This window comes from Phaenicophaeus curvirostris, chromosome 17 (genome assembly GCF_032191515.1).
Source record: "Phaenicophaeus curvirostris isolate KB17595 chromosome 17, BPBGC_Pcur_1.0, whole genome shotgun sequence".
In the NCBI taxonomy this organism is placed as follows: Eukaryota; Metazoa; Chordata; class Aves; order Cuculiformes; family Cuculidae; genus Phaenicophaeus; species Phaenicophaeus curvirostris.
This window is the reverse complement of record NC_091408.1, coordinates 9,208,575-9,229,004: the sequence shown is the minus strand read 5'-3', so window position 1 is coordinate 9,229,004 and position 20,430 is coordinate 9,208,575. Positions and strand designations below refer to the sequence as shown.

General features: G+C 45.0%; 2 protein-coding genes across 3 annotated transcripts in view; both read left to right on the top strand.

Moving 5' to 3' along the window:
* The window catches only part of HIRA (histone cell cycle regulator), a 32,383-nt gene extending 27,616 nt beyond the window's left edge, over positions 1–4,767 (top strand). Inside the window, exons 22-25 of one of the 2 annotated variants that reach the window (XM_069871069.1) lie at positions 20–142; positions 1,333–1,496; positions 3,149–3,237; positions 3,895–4,767. In XM_069871069.1, the coding sequence (XP_069727170.1) occupies positions 20–142; positions 1,333–1,496; positions 3,149–3,237; positions 3,895–4,011 (493 nt within the window). In that variant the 3' untranslated portion in view covers positions 4,012–4,767. The remainder of the gene's footprint in view (positions 1–19; positions 143–1,332; positions 1,497–3,148; positions 3,238–3,894) is intronic. The other variant, XM_069871068.1, reaches the window with a different exon arrangement.
* Positions 1–20,430, top strand: part of PPIL2 (peptidylprolyl isomerase like 2) — a 158,047-nt gene that overhangs the window by 80,232 nt on the left and 57,385 nt on the right. The window contains exons 2-6 of the mRNA XM_069871089.1: positions 6,038–6,077; positions 6,146–6,195; positions 8,364–8,409; positions 9,323–9,385; positions 9,540–9,591. Coding sequence (XP_069727190.1) covers positions 6,046–6,077; positions 6,146–6,195; positions 8,364–8,409; positions 9,323–9,385; positions 9,540–9,591 — 243 coding nt within the window. The 5' untranslated portion in view covers positions 6,038–6,045. The remainder of the gene's footprint in view (positions 1–6,037; positions 6,078–6,145; positions 6,196–8,363; positions 8,410–9,322; positions 9,386–9,539; positions 9,592–20,430) is intronic.

Genomic DNA, 20,430 nt, shown 5'->3' with positions numbered 1-20,430 from the left:
TGTTTGCTTTTTTTTCCAGGAATCTTGTTTCTGATAAACAGGACTCACTAGCACAATGCGCAGACTTCAGGAATAGTTTACCATCCCAAGAAGCCATGCTGTGTTCTGGGCCCTTATCTGTAATACAGGGACGAACTTCAAAGTACGCCCTTCACTGCTTCATTTGATCAGCACGTTTGTCTTTGTTTCCAGTTTTATATTCATGTGCTTGAATCTGTGAGTTAATTCTGAAGATGCTAATGGCACTGAATGTTATCAGAAGCTCAGGGAGTGTGTGTTTTATTTTTAAATCTTTGTGCATTTATAGTCTAAATCTTCATGTTATTTTGAGATTGTTTAGGGAGTGGGAAAGCATGCTCTGAACTTAATCGTTTTAAGGCTTTTCTTTATTGGATGGATAAAGCATTCCACAATTCTGTGTGTGTAATGTTTTGATTAGCTAAGCTGAATTTCTTACACTTTGCATTTTAATTTTTTGTTTACTGGCTTTGGAATAGTCCTGCAACTTCTGAGTAGCTCAGTTGTCCTCAAGGGATCTATTTAATGTGTCTTTGAGAAAGCTGAGTGATTAGTCTTCCAATGCATATTTTTAACATCTGAAAATATCACCAGGGAATTGCATGAGCCAGAGCAGATTCTTGTAGGTAATTTCATAGCCCATGCTCACCTGGATTTAAATTAGACTTCTGCGCTATTTCTGCCCTTCACATCCGAGTTGTTTTTTTTTTGATGAGAATAACTCTATAGAATTGTATGATTTTATTGCTGTCCTCCTGGGAGGAGCAGGGGAATTAATTGGGACGTACAGCTGAAATTTAAACAAAAATTCTTGGAGAGAGAAAACATCAGACTAAAGAGTTAGCAGTTATTTTCAAAAAGACAATAATTGGTTACTTCTTTCAAGTAAGCTGCTTTCTGACAATACATTTATTTGCAAGAAATCCTTTAAATGCTTTAGGCTAAATTTATCTCTTTTGTTTCATTACTTCCAGCTGTGAAGGGCAAAGGTAAAGGCAGTTATCTTAATTTCTTATAAGCATTTAGGAGCACTTGGTCACTGAAAAGCCTGTGTTTTTAAAGCGAAGATAGATGAGAGGAAGAGAAAAAGAACAGGAGGCAGAAAGCTCCCCATGGACCTCGATACTTTTAAATGGTCCAGTTGGGAAAGGCAGTTTGCTGTGAAGTGCCGCCTTTGTCGTTAAAAGCTTGAACTGTGGGAGTATTTGGTGCCTCTGGTAGTTGAGTGTAGAATAGCTTGTGCTACAAAAGCATGTATTCGTTAGTGGAGTAGCTGATTTTCTGGCTGTCACGTAATTTCTCTTTGGTTTGTAGTTCAGGAAGGCAAGCTGCAAGATTGTTCTCAATGCCTCATTTAGTGCAGCAAGAAACAACGCTTGCGTACCTGGAGAACCAGATAGCAGCAGCACTTATGTTACAGTCCAGTCATGAATATCGCCACTGGCTCCTTATCTATGCACGGTACCTAGTTAATGAAGGTGAGACCTGCCACGCTTTGTTACCTCTTTGCATCTCTATTCGTGTCACGTCTGTATATGATTGCACTTAACATTCCCCTTTTAGCACTTGGCTTCTGGACTTAGCGTGGAATTAAAACAAAAACAAACTGCTGAAGCCCATTTGCTTCCGATAGTGATTAGTACTGAGAATCCTTTTGACAAACGGGCTGTGAACAGATCGCTGGCTGGGGCAACAGTGCTGTCTGTGGACCTCAACAGTAGGAACTGCACTGTAAAAAGTCCTGTGGCCTGTCAGGAATAGCATATCACGTGTATGAACCTGGCAGCATCTACAGATGTTTCAGGGGAACTATCAATGCCTTGTAAAATAGGTCATGTTCCTCCCCAAGCTGGCAATTGCTGCCTGATGGGAAACTGAGTTGCTCAGTCTCTGGCACTTTGTACCAGAGTGCTTAAAACTGCAGAGAATTTGCTTGTTACTTGTACTTCTTTTTACGTTCTGAGATTTTAACAGCCCCCATGGTGAGCTCCACAGGTTATATTCCACAGGGAAAGAAACCCACAAGAAAGGCTGCTTGTGTGTTTTATATTTGAACACGTATCTCTGTGCTATTACGTTAAATAAGGTTAACAAACTGACTTTATGCTTCTTGGATTCTCAAGGTCTCTGTTCTATCTCTTCTTGCCTGCATTCCAAATCTAGTCGTTCCCATTGTATTAATTCAGCCTTATCCCTCACCATGCATGATCATTTTACACAGAGGGAAACAAAAGGGTGCCTGTTAGGCCGCCTAGGAGGCAGTGCCAGAATTAAAACTTAGCTCATTAATTCTTGCATTAATTTATTAAATCTTAATTAATTCTTGACCCCTACCTTCTTTAACTTGGTGCACAGCATATGGTTCTCTGCCCTTCCCCAGCTGAAATCAAAACATTCACCTTGAGTCATCTGGTAGAGAGATGGTTACGCTTTTATACATCCTCACTTACTGCGAACCTCTCTGTTGTGAGTGCGGGGTTCATCTTGTGCTGCACAAATGCCTCTCCTGTGTGTACATGGATATTGCTGCAAATTCTACTCTGCCATGCATCTGTTACTGCATCAGCGGGTTCTAGCTCTGCTAAATTTTGAAAATTGTGCACCCTGTTATTGACCCTTTATTCCTCTGATGATTTAAACATTTAACAAGTTCTAAGATATTCAGTCTGTTACGCCTTGATTGGCAAGTTACTCTTGAACAGATGACTTTGTTACTTGTGAGGGAATTCTCCCTTCTGATTTTTTTGGTGAATAGAGCTGGTCTAGAAACTGTGTGTGGTTTTATTAAAGGTTTCCTTTTACCTTTTTTTTTAACTTTTGTTTGTATTAATTGGGTGCATTTCAATTTTATTATAAGCTCTTTTGCTGAAGAGTTTGAGAGATCTTTTCTAGTTTAGTAATATTTTAATGTTGCAGAAGGATGTCTCATTTATTTCAAAAGACAAATAATCTTATCTTTCCAGAGATTTGCTGTTAGAAGAAAAATATGCTTTTTCAGAAATCAAAGTTTCTAGCTTAATTTTGTTCTAGATACTTGTACCTCTTTCCTGAATGTTGTCAGTTATGTTGTGGAGAGATTATATGTAATGAAATGCTTACGAATATGATTTTATTTTCTGATAATATTCAGGGTTTGAATATCGTTTGCGAGAATTATGCAAGGACTTACTGGGTCCAGTCCATTACTCAGCTGGAAGTCAGTGGGAATCAACAATTATGGTAAGTCCTGGTAGTAGTTTAGCAAAGAACAAGGAAAAGTTTCCCCGTGAAAATTACAGAATATGGATAGACACTCAAACTTAAAATGTGATTAAACTTAGTGGCAAAAAAAGCAATCATAAATTATTTTTCCTGGCCCTGGAACCCTTTCCATACTGTATTCCAAGCAAGGCTTCCTCCTGTGGTGCTTGGATTTATTTCATGTGGAACTGGAGACAGAGGCTTTGTGCCACAGTCTCAGCTCTGGTGCTGCCCCAAGTGTTGCACAGATGGAGCAGAGTTCCATGTGTTTCCAACAGTAGCTTTGCAATAGTGACCTGCCAGTGAAATCAGACAGTATTTTTTTCTGCCTTCTGGGAGCACGCCGGGAGTCTGTAACTGCAGGGCCTGCACCTGCTTTGGAGACATAAATGTAAAGCCAGTTTTTATTCTGGGAGTTCTGTAAGCAGAGGAGCTAAGGGGCATGGTTTAGTGTTTGATAGGAGTGGTTGGACTCGATGATCCGGTGGGTCTCTTCCAACCTGGTTATTCTATGATTCTGTGATTCAGAGCAGAACACAGAATACGCAGCTCTGTCCAGGCAGGAAAATGGGTGTGACTCTTAAACAACTCTATGAAATATACTCAGGATATCAAGTCCTGCATTCTTTTGTGCAGGGTTTACGGAAGAGAGAACTATTGAAAGAGCTTCTTCCTGTTATTGGACAGAACCTCCGCTTCCAGAGGCTTTTCACAGAGTATCAAGAGCAGCTAGACATCTTGAGAGACAAGTAGCATTTCCCCAGATTTTCCCTGCGGGGCCTGGTCCGAGAGAAACTGCTGAACAGCATTCACCAGAGACAGAAGAGGAGCGGGAGCCCGGGCAGTAGGAACACTCCTGAAGAGAGCAGTGCTTGAGGGTCCGAAGTGCTTCAGGAGTGCCCTGCTTTCGTTTTGAAAGAAGCTCACAAGTGGATTCGGGAAAACGATGAGCGGATGAGCTAGACCGTTTCCCAAGGGAAACGTAACCATCGGAGATGTGGCCTCGGTTTCTATGGAAAGTCGTGGATATGTACTTCAGGGGGGTCCTTTTGGATCTGGATCTCATTTTACTATTAAAACTAGATGAGAACTGTTTGTGGGGTTTCTTGGATGTCCTGTGAAAAGCACAGTACTTCAGAGTACACTGAACAGCATATTTAACCCTGTTTAGGGGTTTTTGCCTGAGGGTTTATTGAGGCTCAACACTATGTTAAATTAGATGAATGAGCCACATAAAAAGAAATTTGATAAATATTAAGGTATTATGCAGCCAATAGACTCTTTCCTGTGAATATAATAATAAGAATAAAAGGCTGTTCTAACACATGGACTATTTTTGTACTAGAATTTGCTAACTTGTAATATGGAATTTTATTTGGCCGATAATCAGGCTATGTCTACAAAGTCATCTTGTAGAAAATTTAACTCGAATTACAAAAGCTATGTTTCAAAATAATTCTACCAAATTAACATGTCGTCATCTGGTTTTTAATTTTTAAATGTTTGTAAAAGGCATTGAGGGGGGAGGGAGTGGGGATACACTGGGGTGGCTCTTTTTGTAAGTACAAAAATAAATGAACATTGCATTGGTTTAAAAAACAAAAAGCAAGAACATGGTCTTGAGTTATTACAAGAGGCACAGGTGTCTCCAGAAATGTGAATGCACAATGAATCATGTTAATGTGGCTAGAAACAAATAATACCCTCTGAGTGATCTTTCCTCTGAAAGTGGGATCAGGCAAGTTCTTTTGATCTTCCCAGAGCAGCTACAGCGTTTTCTCTAGGACCGCATCTCTGCTGGGGAGCTGGAGCTATGTGGGAGTGCTGCTTTTCTCAGGCACCAGAAGGAAAAGGAAAAGCTCCTTTGACCACTGCAGACTTATTTGGTCAGCGCTGCCTGCAGAAATGAGCTCCTTGTGGTTATGGCCATCCCTGTGTGGCGTTTTGTAATAACAAAAGCGTGCTGTTGGGCTGCCAGCGGTTCACTTGCAAAGTGGTTTGGGAATTCCACTGAAATCAAATAAATCAGTTTGTTTCTTACCCAAAGTATGCTTGGTTCTACGATAGGAGCAAGTCTATGTGTTCTTTCTTTCCAGGAGTGAACTGTTCAGGTGTGTCTTAATTTATTGCCTTACTTTGAGATGCTTTTGAATAAGAAAATAAGTATTGAAATGAGTTTAGTGTATTTAAACCCTTCTAAAAGGGTAATTTATCCCATGAACTTCTAGCAGGAGCAAACGCTATCTTTTGGCTAACCTGCCATGGGCAGGGACACCTCCCACGGGACCAGGCTGTTCACAGCCCCGTCCAGCCTGGCCTTGAACCCCTCCAGGGATGGGGGAGCCACAGCTTCTCTGGGCAACCTGGCTCAGGGCCTCTCCCCCTTCACCATGAAGAATTTCTTCCTAAGATCTAATTTAAATCTCCTCTCTGTCAGCTTAAAGCCGTTGCCCCCTCATCCCATCCCTGCGCTCCCTGATGAAGAGCCCCTCCCCAGCTTTCCCGGAGCCCCTTTTAGTCCTGGAAGCTGCTTTAAGGTCTTCCCGGCGCCTCCTTTTCTCCAGGCTGAACAACCCCAACTCTCTCAGCCTGGGTTCATACTGAAATCCCCCCATATCCGTGGCTCTTCCTCCCGTACACCCTCCCAGGCTCTCGGGAGCCCCGGAACTACCCGGCGCCGCCCGTGTTTCCCGAGCGGGCCCTTTTCGCGGCCGGCCGTGTTTCCGCGGCGGGGCCTTTTGGCGGCGCACCCTTCCGGAAGAGCCCGGGGCCGCCGCAGCCGTCGCCATGGGGAAGCGGCAGCACCAGAAGGACAAAATGTGAGTGGGGGGCGCGGGGCGGGGTGTGACGGGGCCCGGGGCCGGCACTGACCGCGCTGTGTCCGCAGGTACATCACGTGCGCCGAGTACACGCAGTTCTACGGCGGCAAGAGAGCAGGTGAGGGCGGCGGGGGCGACGGGGCAGGGTTCGCGGGGAGGGGCGTGAGGAGAGGGCCTTACGGAGGGGAGGGGGGCGCGGAGGGAGGCGTGAGGGGGGTGAGATGGGTTATAGCGGAGGGGAGGGGTCGGGGGGGGCAGGGCTTGCATGGGGATGGGGGCTGAGGAAGGTTGGAACGAGGGGAGGGGTGCACGGGGGCTCGGTGTGCATGGAGTGAGGGGGGGTGCATGGAGTGAGGGGGGTTGCACGGGGGCTCGGGGGTTGAAGGAGGGTGGTGTGGGGTGAGGAGGGTGGCGTGGGGGTGAGGCGGGCGTGGGGTCTCGGGGGGTGGCACAGGCAGGGGTGAGGCGTGCAAGGGGGTGAGCCGGGTTGGAATGGAGGTGAGGGGTGCGAGGTGGCAGGCGTCGCGTGAGGAGGAGCGGTGCGTGGGCGGGCAGGGCTGGTGTGAAGATGGGAGCGTGAGCAAGATTGCATCAAGGTGAGGGGTGCGTGGCAGGGAGGGTGGTGGCACGGGGTCTTGGGGGTCGCACAGGAGCGAGGCGTGCAGGGGGTTGAAGGAGAGTGTCATGGGGGGTGGCACGGGGTCTCTGGGGGTTGCACAGGGGTGAGGTGTGCAGGGGGTGAGCTGGGTTGTAACAGAGGTGAGGGGTGCGAGGTGACAGGCGTTGCCTGAGGAGGAGGGGTGTGCGGAGTGACAGGACTTGCATGAAGACGGGGGCTGAGGAAGGTTGCACCAAGGTGAGGGGTGCACGGGGGTGAAGGAGGGTAGCACGGGCGCTCGGTGTGCGTGGAGTGAGGGGGGTTGCATAGAGGCTCGGGGGTTGCACAGGAGCAAGACGTGCAGGGGGTTGGTGGAGGGTGACGTGGGGTGAGGAGAATGGCATGGGAGTGAAGCGGGTACAGGGTCTCGGGGGCTTGCACAGGGGTGAGGCATGCAAGGGGGTGAGCTGTGTTGGAATGAAGGTGAGGGGTGCGGGGTGGAAGGTGTTGCACGGGGATGAGGGAGGTGTGGGGTGGGAGGGCTGGCATGGAGATGGGGGGATGAGGGAGGTTGCACAGTGGCTTGGGGGGTTGCACAGGGGCTCAGCGTGCAGGGGGGTGAGCTGGGTTGTAAGGGATGCGAGGGATGTGAGGTGGCAGGTGTTGCATGGGGGTGAGGGGGGAGACAGGGAGTGGGCAAGTTTGTATGGGCGTGATAGTGTGTGAGGTGGCAGGGTTTGCAAGGGTGGGGGGGGGTGAGGAAGGTTGTACGGAAATGAGAAGTTCGTGGGGGTGAGGGGGGTGAGGAGGGTTGTAATAGAGGTGAGGGGGGTGAGGTGGCAGGCAGTGTGTGGTGGGGAGGGGGTAGATGGGGGGAAGTTGTGAGCGGGTGTGGGGTGGCAGGGTTTGCATGGGGATGAGGGGGGTTGTACGGAGGTGAGGATTGCACAGGGGTGAGGGGGGTTGCATGCAGGTGACAGGTGCGAGGTGGCAGGTGTTGCATGGGGGTGAGGAGGGTTGTATGGGGTGAGGGGGTACAGGGTGATGGGGGATAAGGGGTGCAGGGGGCTGCGGGAGGGATGCTGCTGCAGTGAACCCCGGGGGCAGAGCGGAGGTGGCTGGGCTCCCCCTGAGCCACTGGGCCTGCAGCAGGGCTGAGATTGGTGCCATCAGTGAGAGGGCCAAGAATCCAAGCTGTCAGGGCTGGGCAAGCTGGAACAGCGTATGACAGGGCAAAGATCAGTACTGTTTGGTGGGAAGGGCAGGAACCCGAAGTATCAGGGCTGAGTGAGCTGTCCCTGCCCATAGCTGGGCCAGAATTGGTGCCATTAGTTGGGGGAGCAAGAACCTGAAGTGTCAAGGCTGGGTTTTCTGTCCCAGCCTGCAGCACGCACTGTGCCTGCCTCTGGGCAGGGCCTGACTTTGGTTACCAACCTAATCACCACGTTTAAACTCTGCGCAGTCTGTCTGTCCAAATTGTGCTCTGGGTTATTTTGGTTGAGGAGCATACTGGTGCTCTACAGGAAAACTCCAATTTTAGTTCCAGTTTTGTGAGATTTAGGGTATTTATCCTTGTCATCAGTAAACTGCTACCATGGATAGAGTAAGCATAACTTTCAAATGTTTCTTTATTGTATAGAACACTAAGTATATGTTAAAATCTTGGGGTTTTTTTTTTCCATAAACAGACCTTCCACGAACTAATTTTAGACGTTTATCATTTGATCACTGCAGGTAAGATAATAAATTTACATTATCATTATTAAATTACACATTATTCTGTTGACGTTATCTGTTGATGTTGCTGAAGCCACTTTCTTCAAAGGGAGTTACTTTCATTGACTTTTGCCTGCTACGATGGTAATGCAGCAAGAAGAAAATTCAGTAGGAACTGAAATATCTATGCTTTCCACGGTTAGTGTCTGCTGAGGTTGGATCTCATGGCTAAAAGGATACACAAGTGATAAAATAATTAAGAACAATTATCGTGTATGCTCCAGACTTTCAAATCTGTGTAATCGGGGCTCGGATCTACTTTTACTTGCTTAGAAAATGCTTGGTCAGTCACTTATCTTCTGAGGCAGTGGTTAGGCAGATTGAAATAATATTTATGCTAATTAGAGTGTACTGCTTGAAGTGTTGGAATGAAAGAGAGGAATTAGCAGAGGTGGCCTAGAAATCATCTTGTAAGCGGAGTAGTTCAAGAAGTGACCATCCACATGTCTGGGCCCGCTGCTGCTTGGCTGAGATCTGGCTGTGTTAGGGAAGCATCCCTCACTGGGGGTGCCAGACAGGATTGCTAGTTGCTTCCTAGCCCATTTCGGTGCGAAGACTGCTTCTGCTCAAGTCGTCTTTGTGCTGGTTGCGCCCAGCATGGTGATGGAAGCAGCTCAGGAAGCACTACAGCATCCTCTACCTCTGTGGCTGTGAGTGCCGGCAGCTAAAGGCACCAAAATGTACCTGTCCCTTTCATGGGATTTGTTGTTAGCCTAATTTATGTAGAATCAGGTGGTGGGTATTGGCAGCCACTCAGTATTTTCATTAGTATAGGCCTTGCTTTAATGTGCAGGTGATCAGCAAAGTGTTACTTGCTTCATCACAATTTCCAGCTGATTTTGCTAAAAAGAACATGTACTTTTTTTCCTAGCTTGTCTCTGCAGCCGTTTGAGTATCCGGTTTGCACACCAGATGGGACAGTTTTTGACATACTGTAAGTTACTGTCTGTGCTCAGCTTTATTTTTGTGTTGCTGAACCATTTGGTTACAGCTGTGTAATGATAGTTTCTGGCAAAAATAATCATGCCCATCACCAGAGATTTTGTAATGCAGCTTGTATCTTAGTACTTGATCCCCTCTCTTTTCAGGAGCATTGTTCCTTGGATTAAGAAATACGGAACCAATCCAATCACAGGAGAAGTAAGTAATCGTGGGTGAATTGACATGATGTGTGTCCTTTCCTGATGTTCAATTTCCTGTTTTATGTGTGGGAGAAACAAAAATGCCTTCATGAAGGCAAAAGAGATGGAATGGGAGTGCTATTTTGAAGTATGGTGTTTGTGAGATCAGCTTTGCTGAAATTAGTGTGCGGGTTTATTAGGGGTGTCTTTTTAACTAAAAAAATAAGTAGGTAAAATAGCTTCCAGGTTTGAGACCTGGTATCCCCTCGCTGTCATCCTGCTAATGGTCTTGGCAGTAGAAAAGAATCAGCTTCAGACTCTGTGTGGAAAAAGAGGAGAATATTATGTTATTTGATGGCGTTTTTTTCATAGAATTGTAATTATTTTAGCAGAGGACATGTGCAGTTCATTTATATAAACTCCCAGGGTATCTTCATAGGTATGGCATAATTAAAATCTGTGTAGATGGAAATACCGGCTTTTTTATTACTGCTGGGGATGCCCAGACAGCCCGAGTGGCCCGAGATGCGGGAGGCTCTGTACTGCTGCCTCGTGTGAGCATAATGCTCGTCCGTACGGGGCAGGGGGCTGGGGAGCACCTCTCTCCATCTGGGACTGAGCGTGCAGGGATGTTTTCTAACCGAAAAGATCTTTGGATTTGTGCAGATTAAAGAGGTAAATAGATCAAATTACAATTGGTAAGATTAAGCTGCAAAATCATCTGTGTTATCTTGGTGACATACTTCAGAAAGCTTCTGACCTGCCTCATGTCAGAGTTCACTGTGAGACTGGGACGTCACACTGATCAGTGCTGTAGTGAGATTTCTCTCTGCCTTTTCTACATAAATGATAATTACTTCCTGTAGTGCTGTGAAGTTGTAAGGCACTGGATAAATACGAAATACTGCAAATATTTCACTGTTGGATTTTTTCTTTCTGGTGTGTTCAAAGAGAGGGCGTTGTTTGTGAGAGCACAGAGGAAAATTTCAAACAGAAATTGTTGCTGGAGCTCCTGAACCTTGTCTTTTCCTTCAGAAAGTGCAGTTGCTTTCCCAAGCATGAGGTGGCAGCCGTTGCACAGGAGTAGTGGTTGGTTTGCAGATGGCTTTGTGGTATGAGACTACTTTCGGAACATCTTGTGTTTGATTAAAGATCTTCGCAGCAGACAGATAGGAGATGAAGCTAAATACAGATGCAGCGTTCCGAACTCTAACTGTGAGCAGATTGTCTGATGCTCGGTGTTCTCAGGTACAGCAAAGCACAGATGTGTTTATGTGCTGCGGAGGTGGCTGAAGGTCTTTCCCGACACATGAAGAGGCCAATGTATTGTTGAGAAAGAATAGAATTGCAGCGATTTCATTTGTTTTTGCCAGCCTCTAACCACCTCGCAGCTCTGTGCGTTGGGTGGGAGTTTTGGGGTGTTGCCAGATGAATTTTTTCCACTCGGAACGGCTCCATGACACCTGTTCTCATTGCAGACTGAGAGCTATGATGTAGTTTGAAATTACTGCGCTTAAGTGCTAGGCAAGAAGTGTCGTGTGTCTAGTGATCTTGTGTGATAGAGAAATGGGGAGATGTGCAGAATATTCCTGGTGAACCATAAATGCTCAAATGAAGTCGGACTTGGAGATCTTCCTAGTTTATCCAGACTTGCGCTTCCATAGTTGATCTGCAGTGCACCTCCAGCTCTCCTTGCTGTGGGTCCCTCCTTCCCCTGTATGTCTGTCTGGGGAGCCCTTTTTTCAATGGTGGACTTGTGCTGTACAGCCCTGTCCTCCATGGAATGAACATGTTCCAGACTGCTTGGTGGAACAGGAGATACTTACTCATCAGAACAGCATACACCCTTGCTGAATCCAACCCTGTGGAACTGTTGGTTGAAGAGTAGGGTTGAAGGACGTGTCATACCTTAGCCTTTGTTTCCCAGTGGGCTAGTGCTGGTTTTTGGCAGGTGGGTGTTGGGCAGGAAGAAGCTGGGGGTGCTGGGGCAAGGCAGAATGAGTGGTGGAGGAGAGCACTGCATTAGGCTCGTGCATCTCTAGGTAATACTACCCTCTCTTCAGCCTGTCACTGTGTGCACCTTCTGGTGCTCATACAGCTTGCTCATGGCAGAAACCAGAAAATACTTTTTGTGATGAGTTGGTGACACAGAAACTCAAGACTCTGGGTTTGTCTAAAGAGGAACTGAGCCATATTAGCTGCAATGCCATGTTTCGTACAGCAACTTGAGAACTTGCTGTGCACGGGCTGATGATTCTTCACTGGTGATGAGGCTCTGGGGAATGTTTCCATTTTTTTGTCCTGAAGTTACAAATCATAATGAAAGCCTTTGTTGGTTGTACTTGCCTTGTTCTGGTTTGCTGCAGGCCAAATGTTTTGGACACATCAATAGGCTACTTGGAAACAGCATTGTTAATGGTGCGCTCTTGGTACTCGCTTTCTGTCTGGCTGTCGTATTACTAAAGGGGATCCCTCACTGAAGAACCGGAGAACCTTGCAGTCATTAATGTATTTGTCTCTTCATTGCTTCTGGGGCACCAGACTATGCTAGTCTTGTATTAATTGCATGTTTGTGAGCTGATTGACAAGTGACTTCTCTGATTCTTCTGAATCCTATATGATTGGACCAGTCTTCCTTCTTAAAGAGATTTTAAAATGCCAAGATTGTGGTTATTCTGTGATATGTTTAAAATATTTTACATTATTTTGCTTTCCTTTCCTGTACTTCCTCATGTTTTATGGTTTATTTTTTCTTGCCTTTCTCCTGAGGTGCAGCATGGACACCAGCATCCATTTAGGAGAAACAAATCACCATTGACCCTTGTCTAGAGTTTCTCATGAGCTATTCCAGAAAGTAATTCTGGGTATATTTCTTCCCCCCTTTTTTAGGAATTCATTGGAGTGAACAATACCTCTGTTACCACACCAGTAATTTTGGAAGAACCTGTGCCTCTCATACATTGGAACTATGCCTGTCAGATGGCTTTGGCTCGCTCACTTTTGTTGTCAGTTTTGTCAGGGCGCTGCCCTAGCTTATGTTTACACTAAAATTGCATGAAATAGAGGAAAGTCATAGTTAGCGCATTCCTTTTTCCTGAGAACAGCACTTTGGCTTCTTAGGTTTGCAGATAGTTGCAAGCTTGCCAGAATGTTTCATGCGGCGGCGGTGAGATGACAGCCTAGAGCAGCATGCCCACACCAGCCAGCTGGGCTCAGGGGTGCCTGTTCCCGACAAGTGGAATTGATCAGAGCCAGTCTGGTTTGTTGGAATCTCAAATATGAGCATATGATAGATCAGCATGCCTTTTTTGTCAGGAATTTCAAGGAAATTGTTCTTTGTTGCGTGGATATGTTGTACATGGGCTGAGCTATTTTTCTTCTCTGCGTTGTCATGTGTCTGAGGTAAATACCCGTTTTCCCACTCTGGTTCAGTGACATTCTGACTGCATGTGGGCAGGCCAGGCTGTTGTGGTTGTACTCAGCCCCATTCAAGGCTCTGGAATCCTAGGCAGATCCCTCTCTTTCCTTCTCAGAAGTAGCTATGGGCTTTGTCCCTTGTTCCTCCTTTTCTCTGAGAATTCAAGTTCATCTGGAGAGTTGAAAGTCAGTTCATCTCTGGTGTTTGCTTCTAAGGCTTTAGGTCCAAAGTCAATTTTCTGACTGTTTGAAGGGCATCTACTTTTAAACTCATGCAAAGGGCTCACCTACGTGAACTCGTGCACTGCTCAGAACAAACTATTAGCCCCATGTCTGCTGATCCTGCAGAACCAGAGAAGCAATCCTCATGTTAAGGGCTGTGTGCAGCTGTGCAGTTGTTGCATACGTATGTCTTGAAGGGCAAACGGGATTCAGTCGAATTAATTTAGCTTGGACTTGGCATACGCCTACGAGTCAGTTGGAGATGCTGCGTGGTGGACGTAGGAGACTAGAGGTCATGTTTCTGTGAATATGGCAAAGCACCATTCGGGTCATGCCCTGTGTCATGCAAGGCTGCAACCAGCCCAACAGAACTTTCTCTTTAGTGCTACAAGGTTTTAGCTTCTTACTAGATTAAACAGGAGAGTTCTGAGGGTTTTTTTAAGGGTTGGGAAAGCCTTTTGCTTGGGCTGCCTCTGAGGAGAACTGTAAATATGAGTCTGGGGTATATAAAAAAGCAGTAAAAAGCAGAGCTGAAAAAGGAAGAAAAAAAAAGAAGAGAAGCAGAAGAAGAAAAAAGCAGAGCTGAAAAATCTCTGGATTTTCCCAGTAGGAAAATCTGCCACCTTAAAAGAAAGAGCTGTACCCAAAGTTTTGTGCTGTGTACAAGGTAAATATTTGCTGTTGTTCTCCCACACTCTTAATCCTGTATTTACCAAATAAAAATGGCTTGAGGTGAGGTTATGACTAATATGATCAAAGCGTTGTGGCAGTGCAGGTGCCTGCCTCCTGTGATCCGCCCGTCTGAGCCTCGCTGTGAAGCACCCAGAGATTCGCGTCCTGTACCTGCCGTGCTCTGCAGCCACGGCAGAGCCTGCAGCGAGCACCTCCGTGGTCTGGCACTGCTCGCCCAGAGATGCACTGCCCTGCATTTAAATAATTTGTTTGAAATAAGATTGTAGGATGATGCTTGCTTTCTTTTTAGCTTGATCAACTAGATTGACTGCAATCTCATAGAAATCAGTTGCTGGTCTTGAAGTAAGAAGAGCTTGCTGACTGGGTTAATGGAGAGGATGTGGAGTAGATTAATTTTTACTGCTGAATGTAGTTAATCCCACTTTAAAAATGAACAAACAAACTTACAGCACTTTTTTTTTATGCACTAAAAAAGTATTTGGCTCTCTAAATAAGGGAAATCCTGCCTAAAAAGGATGCAGAAATTGGAGCAAAGGTGAAACTTCCTGAAACATAGAAGTGTTTTTACCATGTATGTATTTTGAAAGCACAGATACCAAAATAGAAAGCACTGATAATTTTTTCTTTAGCTGAGAAGTGAACATAAGGAGAAAGAGGGCTTGGGTATTTTTTTCTTCTTTTGCAATATTCTGAATAAAGAAGCTGCAGTGTGTCCAGAGTGTGAGAAATTTTGAGCACTGTAGGAACAGGTGTTGCAGTACAGGTTAAATTACTGCCAAGGCTTTATAGTTCACTACACATTGCTCTTCACCTCTTACCAGATAATCGGCGCAGAGCCTGTGTGTTTCAGGAATGGATTCTTATACGTGGGTTGCATGAGCTGTACGCATTGCTGAGTCGGAGGTGTCAAGATCAAGATCACAAACAAAACTCATCCAGCGATGAGCTGTGCGGAACAGATCTCCAGCCCAAATTGGGGAAAGGAGAAGTTCAAGTTGAATGTGACCCATATTGGCTAAATCAACAGTGACCATGGCTTTTAACTCTGTTTGTATGGTCTGTGGGGTAATTTATTGCAGATTGCTGCATTAATTGTGTTATTGCAGGTGTGTTTCTAGATAATGAGCAGCAAATAATGTGTGTCCTCAGACAGGGATCTGTGGTTTGAAGGTGACTTTTGTCATGCCAGCCCAGCAGTAGCTGCTGTTGGAACACATTGTCAGGAAAATGTAGTAGCTGTAGATAATGTTCTGCGTGATGCACTTCCAGAGCACTTGTCTGGACCTTTCTGCGACGTGCTGGTAATGCTCTCTTAGGATTTTGATGGTCTTCTAAAGACTGCAGACTACAGCAGGAATCGGATTTTCCTTGTGACTATTCATTTTTCTTCCTCTTGAAAAGCTTTCTCCATTCTCACCGTTTCCAACAGATTGTGCTCACTCTGAGCATTTTCATTCTTTGTCTAGATATAAAATACTGAGAGGGAAGTGCTGTGCAGCCCTCCATAGGCAGGCTCCACAGCACTTTTCCATCTCTGTAGTGCTGGGGCTGCCTAATTAAGAGGAAAATTATTTGACCAATTGAGATATTTCATGGTGTAGAAAAATTCAGAAGTGAGACATATCTCCCTTTTATTGTTGAGTTGGGTTTTGTTCCTCAACATCAGAGCATGGCACCTGAAATCCAAGTAGTCTGCTACATTTTCTCCTAGGGGCTTTGGAACTGAGTGATCATTTAGATGGATCAGTAACTTTAGATCTCGCTTAACTGTAGTGTAACTGATTTTTAAATGAGAATTTTAATTCTCTAGAGAGCGCTTTTCCCATACGTGTCAGAAGAAGTTAGCACATCTTCAGCTTTGAAATTCAAAGTGTATTTCTTAATTTGTCTGATGCAACTTGGTGAAGTCTTCAGATATTGCAGATGTGTAAATGTCAGTCGCCCCTTCTTCTCCCTTTGTTAAACTTACTCTTTCATGTACATTTGAAGCGAGGGAGATCCTTTTTTTTTCTGTTTATTTGTAAGAAAAGTTTCTGTGGCCAATGGGACTACAGTTTTGTTCTCGATGAGTAATAGCTTATTATGGAGCAGAGAACAAAGCTTGCAGAAATAAAACCAAGGGAATCTTTGTTGTCTAAAAATGATTCAGAGAAATCCAGCTTAGTTGGTGTTGCAGAAAGAAGGGTGAAAGGATCAGGAACAGAACACTGGAAGACTCTGAGGTCTTCATCTCTTGCAATCTGCTTTGCAAACTACGTGCTCTGTCTTGAACCAGTGTTTGCTTTCTTCCTGCAACAGCTTCTGAGAGGTTCTTCTGATGGTTTTTTCATCTGATAGATATCTTCTGTAGATTCGGGGTTTGACCAGCTAAGTCTCATTTGTATTTGTGCCAAAACAGTGCTTCTCTGTCAGTATTTACAGCTTTGTGTTTGGTACAGAGGAATTTAATGTTTTCTTGACATTTTCTTGTCAAGACTTATATTTTCCTGTCGGATGTTCTTCTTGTCTTTGTACTCTGAATTGTCACAGTTGTCCCTCTCCACGTCTGTTTAATTTTAATTTATATTTGAACAGAGTTCAAAGTAGTGGGAATATTTTCTAATATTTTCCTGAAACGCACTGATATCTTACACGATAGTGTAGGGCAGAAAACAGTTTCTGTGTATGCTGAGACACATTCAGAGTATCATAATTTGTTACATTTTCTCTCGAAGCAGATTCTTATTTATGAATAAGAGTCAGCCAGGATGAGCGGTGGTTCTACCTTTCCCTTTTTGTTGTTTCCAGCTGAATGTTGCTGCCTGTATTCCTGTGGGCTGTAGCAGGCATGGGTGGTTGCAGCTGTCATCATTAAGTATCTCTTGAGGTGCATTTTGTCTGGAAGCAGCAAACACCGGCTGCTGCTGCAAACACCCAGAATCCACTTGGAACGGAACGAACTCTTCAATGTGCAGCAACTGTTGCAGCAACTGAACTGTGTCGTCTTACCTCGTTTGCTTCTGAAATTATTAGCTCTTGGTCAACAGTCTAAATGAGTTAATATTTGACTAGTGGCTGTAAATTGCCAAGGCCCATGGATAGAAACATATGAGGACATGGTTCTTGCCTAGGGAAATGACCCAAAACTTGTGTGTCTGAAAACACAGCGGGTCAAGGGGCTGAGTGTCCTGATGAGGCTGATGACCTGGAAGGTGACTCCTTGTTTCCATGGTTTTCTGAAACTTTCCCACTGTCTTTTATTACTGAGGAACATGTGGGTGGTTGTTTCTCTTCCAAAGTTTTATCTGTGTATTTTACAGTAGAGCACCAGGCACTGCTGAGAATTAGCTTTTATCTGCCCTAAAAGGGTTGGGTTTTTTTCAGTTCCCTGTGTCTTTGGGAAACAGTGAGGGCGAAGATGATGGGATTTGCCTAGACTTACTGTTGAAGTGCTTTACCAAAAGGAAATGTTTAAAGCCCTCTAGTGTCATGAGTCACTGGCCAAGCTGCGGTGTCTCCTTTGTACTTTGCTGTTGGGGATTGTGGTGGTGATGGACAATGTTTTACCCAGTAAGCCAGCTCTGGTCACAGGCGGATAAATGCATCTAGCATTATTTCTAATGCATTATTTCCATTACAGCAAACAACTATTTACATCTAGGTTTTACAGACCGAACAGATGGTCTTTTTTTTTTCCTTTTCCGTGTTTTGGTGGAAGTGTGCACATTGGCTGGGGTTTTGTGACTGTGATACTTGAAAAACTAGCAGCTGTGAAATGCTCCAGCCTTAAACGAAATGCAGCATGAGGTTTCCCACAGATCCTTACTTGCCTGTTTTTCGCTAAAATTGGAGAGTAGCTTTTTGATGTTTCTGCAAAGCTTTTTTTCCTGTTGTATTTGGTGGTGAGTCTGTGGATTGATAGAATTCTGACTGCTTTAAGACTGCAGGTTTAATCTTGCACATCTTTTTCTATGGTAATCTGCACATCTTTTTCTCATGGTAATTTCTGTTAATGTGCCCTTTGATAGCACAACATTATTGCTCGTATCTGTGAGCCATGTGTGTTATCAGGCATATCTTTATGATTCTCTGGACAAGGCTTTGGTGACCATATGGTGTCAGTTTAATTAAAATTTAAATATGGAAATACAGGGGTCTGGAAGTGGGTAATGAAGGATCTTTTGTGCCATTTTCCTGAGTTCAGTAATAGATGAAAGCTACAGTTAAACAGCAGATCTTCTGTTTGAGGTAACTCTGTGTTGCTTGTTCTGCTGGGACAAGAACTTCTCAAATGACCGTGCCAGCACTAGATGATTTTGTCTTCATGTTGCCAACCAGCTGAGACGTGACACATTAATATTCTCCCACAATAGCTTCACTGCATTATTGTGTGTTCATGCCAGGGACCATTCAGAAGGGTGTCCTATCCCCAAGTGCGGAACTTTTTAACACTAACTCAATTACAGCTGATAGAGGGGGTAAGTCTGTGTTTACTGAATACAACTCTCGCCCCACATCACCAACCCTACCCGTGTGTGGGTAGAGAATCAGATGAGCCCATTTTGATTGCTTTTGAGGCTGATGTGTGTCCAACAGGGTCAGAGCCTCATTAACAAGAAGAACAGGCAGCCATGGACCAAAGAGATTCAGAGTGTGTCACTAATTAATGCGTGGGGATTGTAGGTCATATCTTCCCGAGACACACAGCGATGACAGAGAATGATTTAATTCGAAACAATAGACATGCTTCTTCTGCGAGCTGCCACAGTGCCCCACTAACCTACGCAGCATAATAACCTCTGCTTCGGGTATCAATAAAGGATGCTGCCCTTTGGGATCCCGCGGGAGCGCGGGCTGTCAGCTGACAGATGAGAGCGTGCGGGCTTCTCGCTGCTGCAAGAAAGTAGGTCATGGCCAAAAGTAGCCTTGGCTGCCTTTGTGGAAGTGTGCCTGTGAGAGAGGAGTCAGCTGAGAAAAGGGCTTGCACGAGTTTGGGGTTTGTTTTTTTTAGCCCTTCTGTGCTGTAGAGCAGCTGGCGCTATGTGCTGTGAAATGCGTCTGCTTTCCAGTATTCTTCCATAAAATATTTTTAGAAGGGAATATGCAGCTCTCCTTTCTGCTGAGGGGAAATGGCACATGCTTGTGGCCTTTCGTTTTCATTAAGAACTTAGAATTTTAATTAGATCAAATGTTTTTAGTAAACGTTCTTTTTCCTAGCTTTTCTTTACTGGAGATTGGCTGAAACTGGATGGTAGGTGTGTGTTGGGGAAACTCATGTTGGAAATGGTTTTGGAATTGAGCTGTGTATGCAGTATTTGAGCTCTCTTGTGCTTTATTAGTAATAAGAAATACATGAAAACAAGTACTTTAACTCATTTTAGGACTCATTAACTCCTGCTGTCTCTTCCTATGAAGACTGATGCCTGTTAGTGGCATAATGGCCATTTCCATGGCAACAAACAGTGTGATAGTGCTTGGAAAGCTTTGGCTTTTGATGGAAAATAAATAAAAGCAGATTCACCCACACTCAAGATAACCCTGTTTTCGTGTGAAATGGAGACCTTGAGAGGAATTAAAAATGATACCGGTTTTCTGTATCGTATTCTTTCATAGCTTCCTGTGTAACCTGTAGGTTTTCAAAACTGGACTTTCTGGAAGTCCTGGTGTGCGTGCTGGGCTCCCTCCTCTGCAGCTGCTCCCTGCACAGTTGCCTGATGCTGCAGCCTGGCCTTGAGCACTGAGCTGCCTTTGTAGGACATAGCAGTCCTTTGTAGCAGATCATCGCCTGGTTGTGGTCTTCTGGTCCTCCAAAGACGTCCCCTGACAAAACACTAAATCCCCCTCTTGTCTTTCTGTGCGTTAGATGTGTTAATCAACCTCTCAAAACATTTTTGAGGTGTTGCTTGTTATATTTCCCCATGTATTTTCTCATATTCAACTCTTGGTCTGTTTCATAGAATCATGGAATAGTTTGGGTTGGAAAGGACATTAAAGATCATCCAGTTCCAGCCCCCCTGCCATGGGCAGGGACACCTCCCACTGGATCAGGCTGCCCAACGCCGCGTACAACCTGGCTTTGAACACCTCTAGGGATGGGGCAGCCACAGCTTCTCTGGGCAACCTGTTCCAGTGCCTCACCACTCTCATGGTGAAGAATCTCTTCATGAATCCACTGCACAACACCCGTTATCAGTAGCAGGAGGTTCCCACGTGACATGGCATGGGAGTGCTCAGGCACAAAGCTGTTGCCAGTGGAGCTGAAGCACAAAGCTGCTCTGGAGGGCATGAGCTGATGTGCCAAGGGCACTTCTTCAGCACAAGCTTGACAGGAGGCTGGTCTGTGGCAATAAAATGTACATAAAGTAGTTAGATATAAAGTTCTCATCCTGGAAAAATGCTCCAGGCAGTGCATGTATTGCAACTCCTTTATGAAAATTACTATTGTTTTGTTTATTGTTTACATAAAAGACCGTGTAAGTGCTGGTCTCAGTGGCAAACAGATGCCAGCAGGAGCAGCTGATGCACCATGCGTAACTGTTGCTGAAAA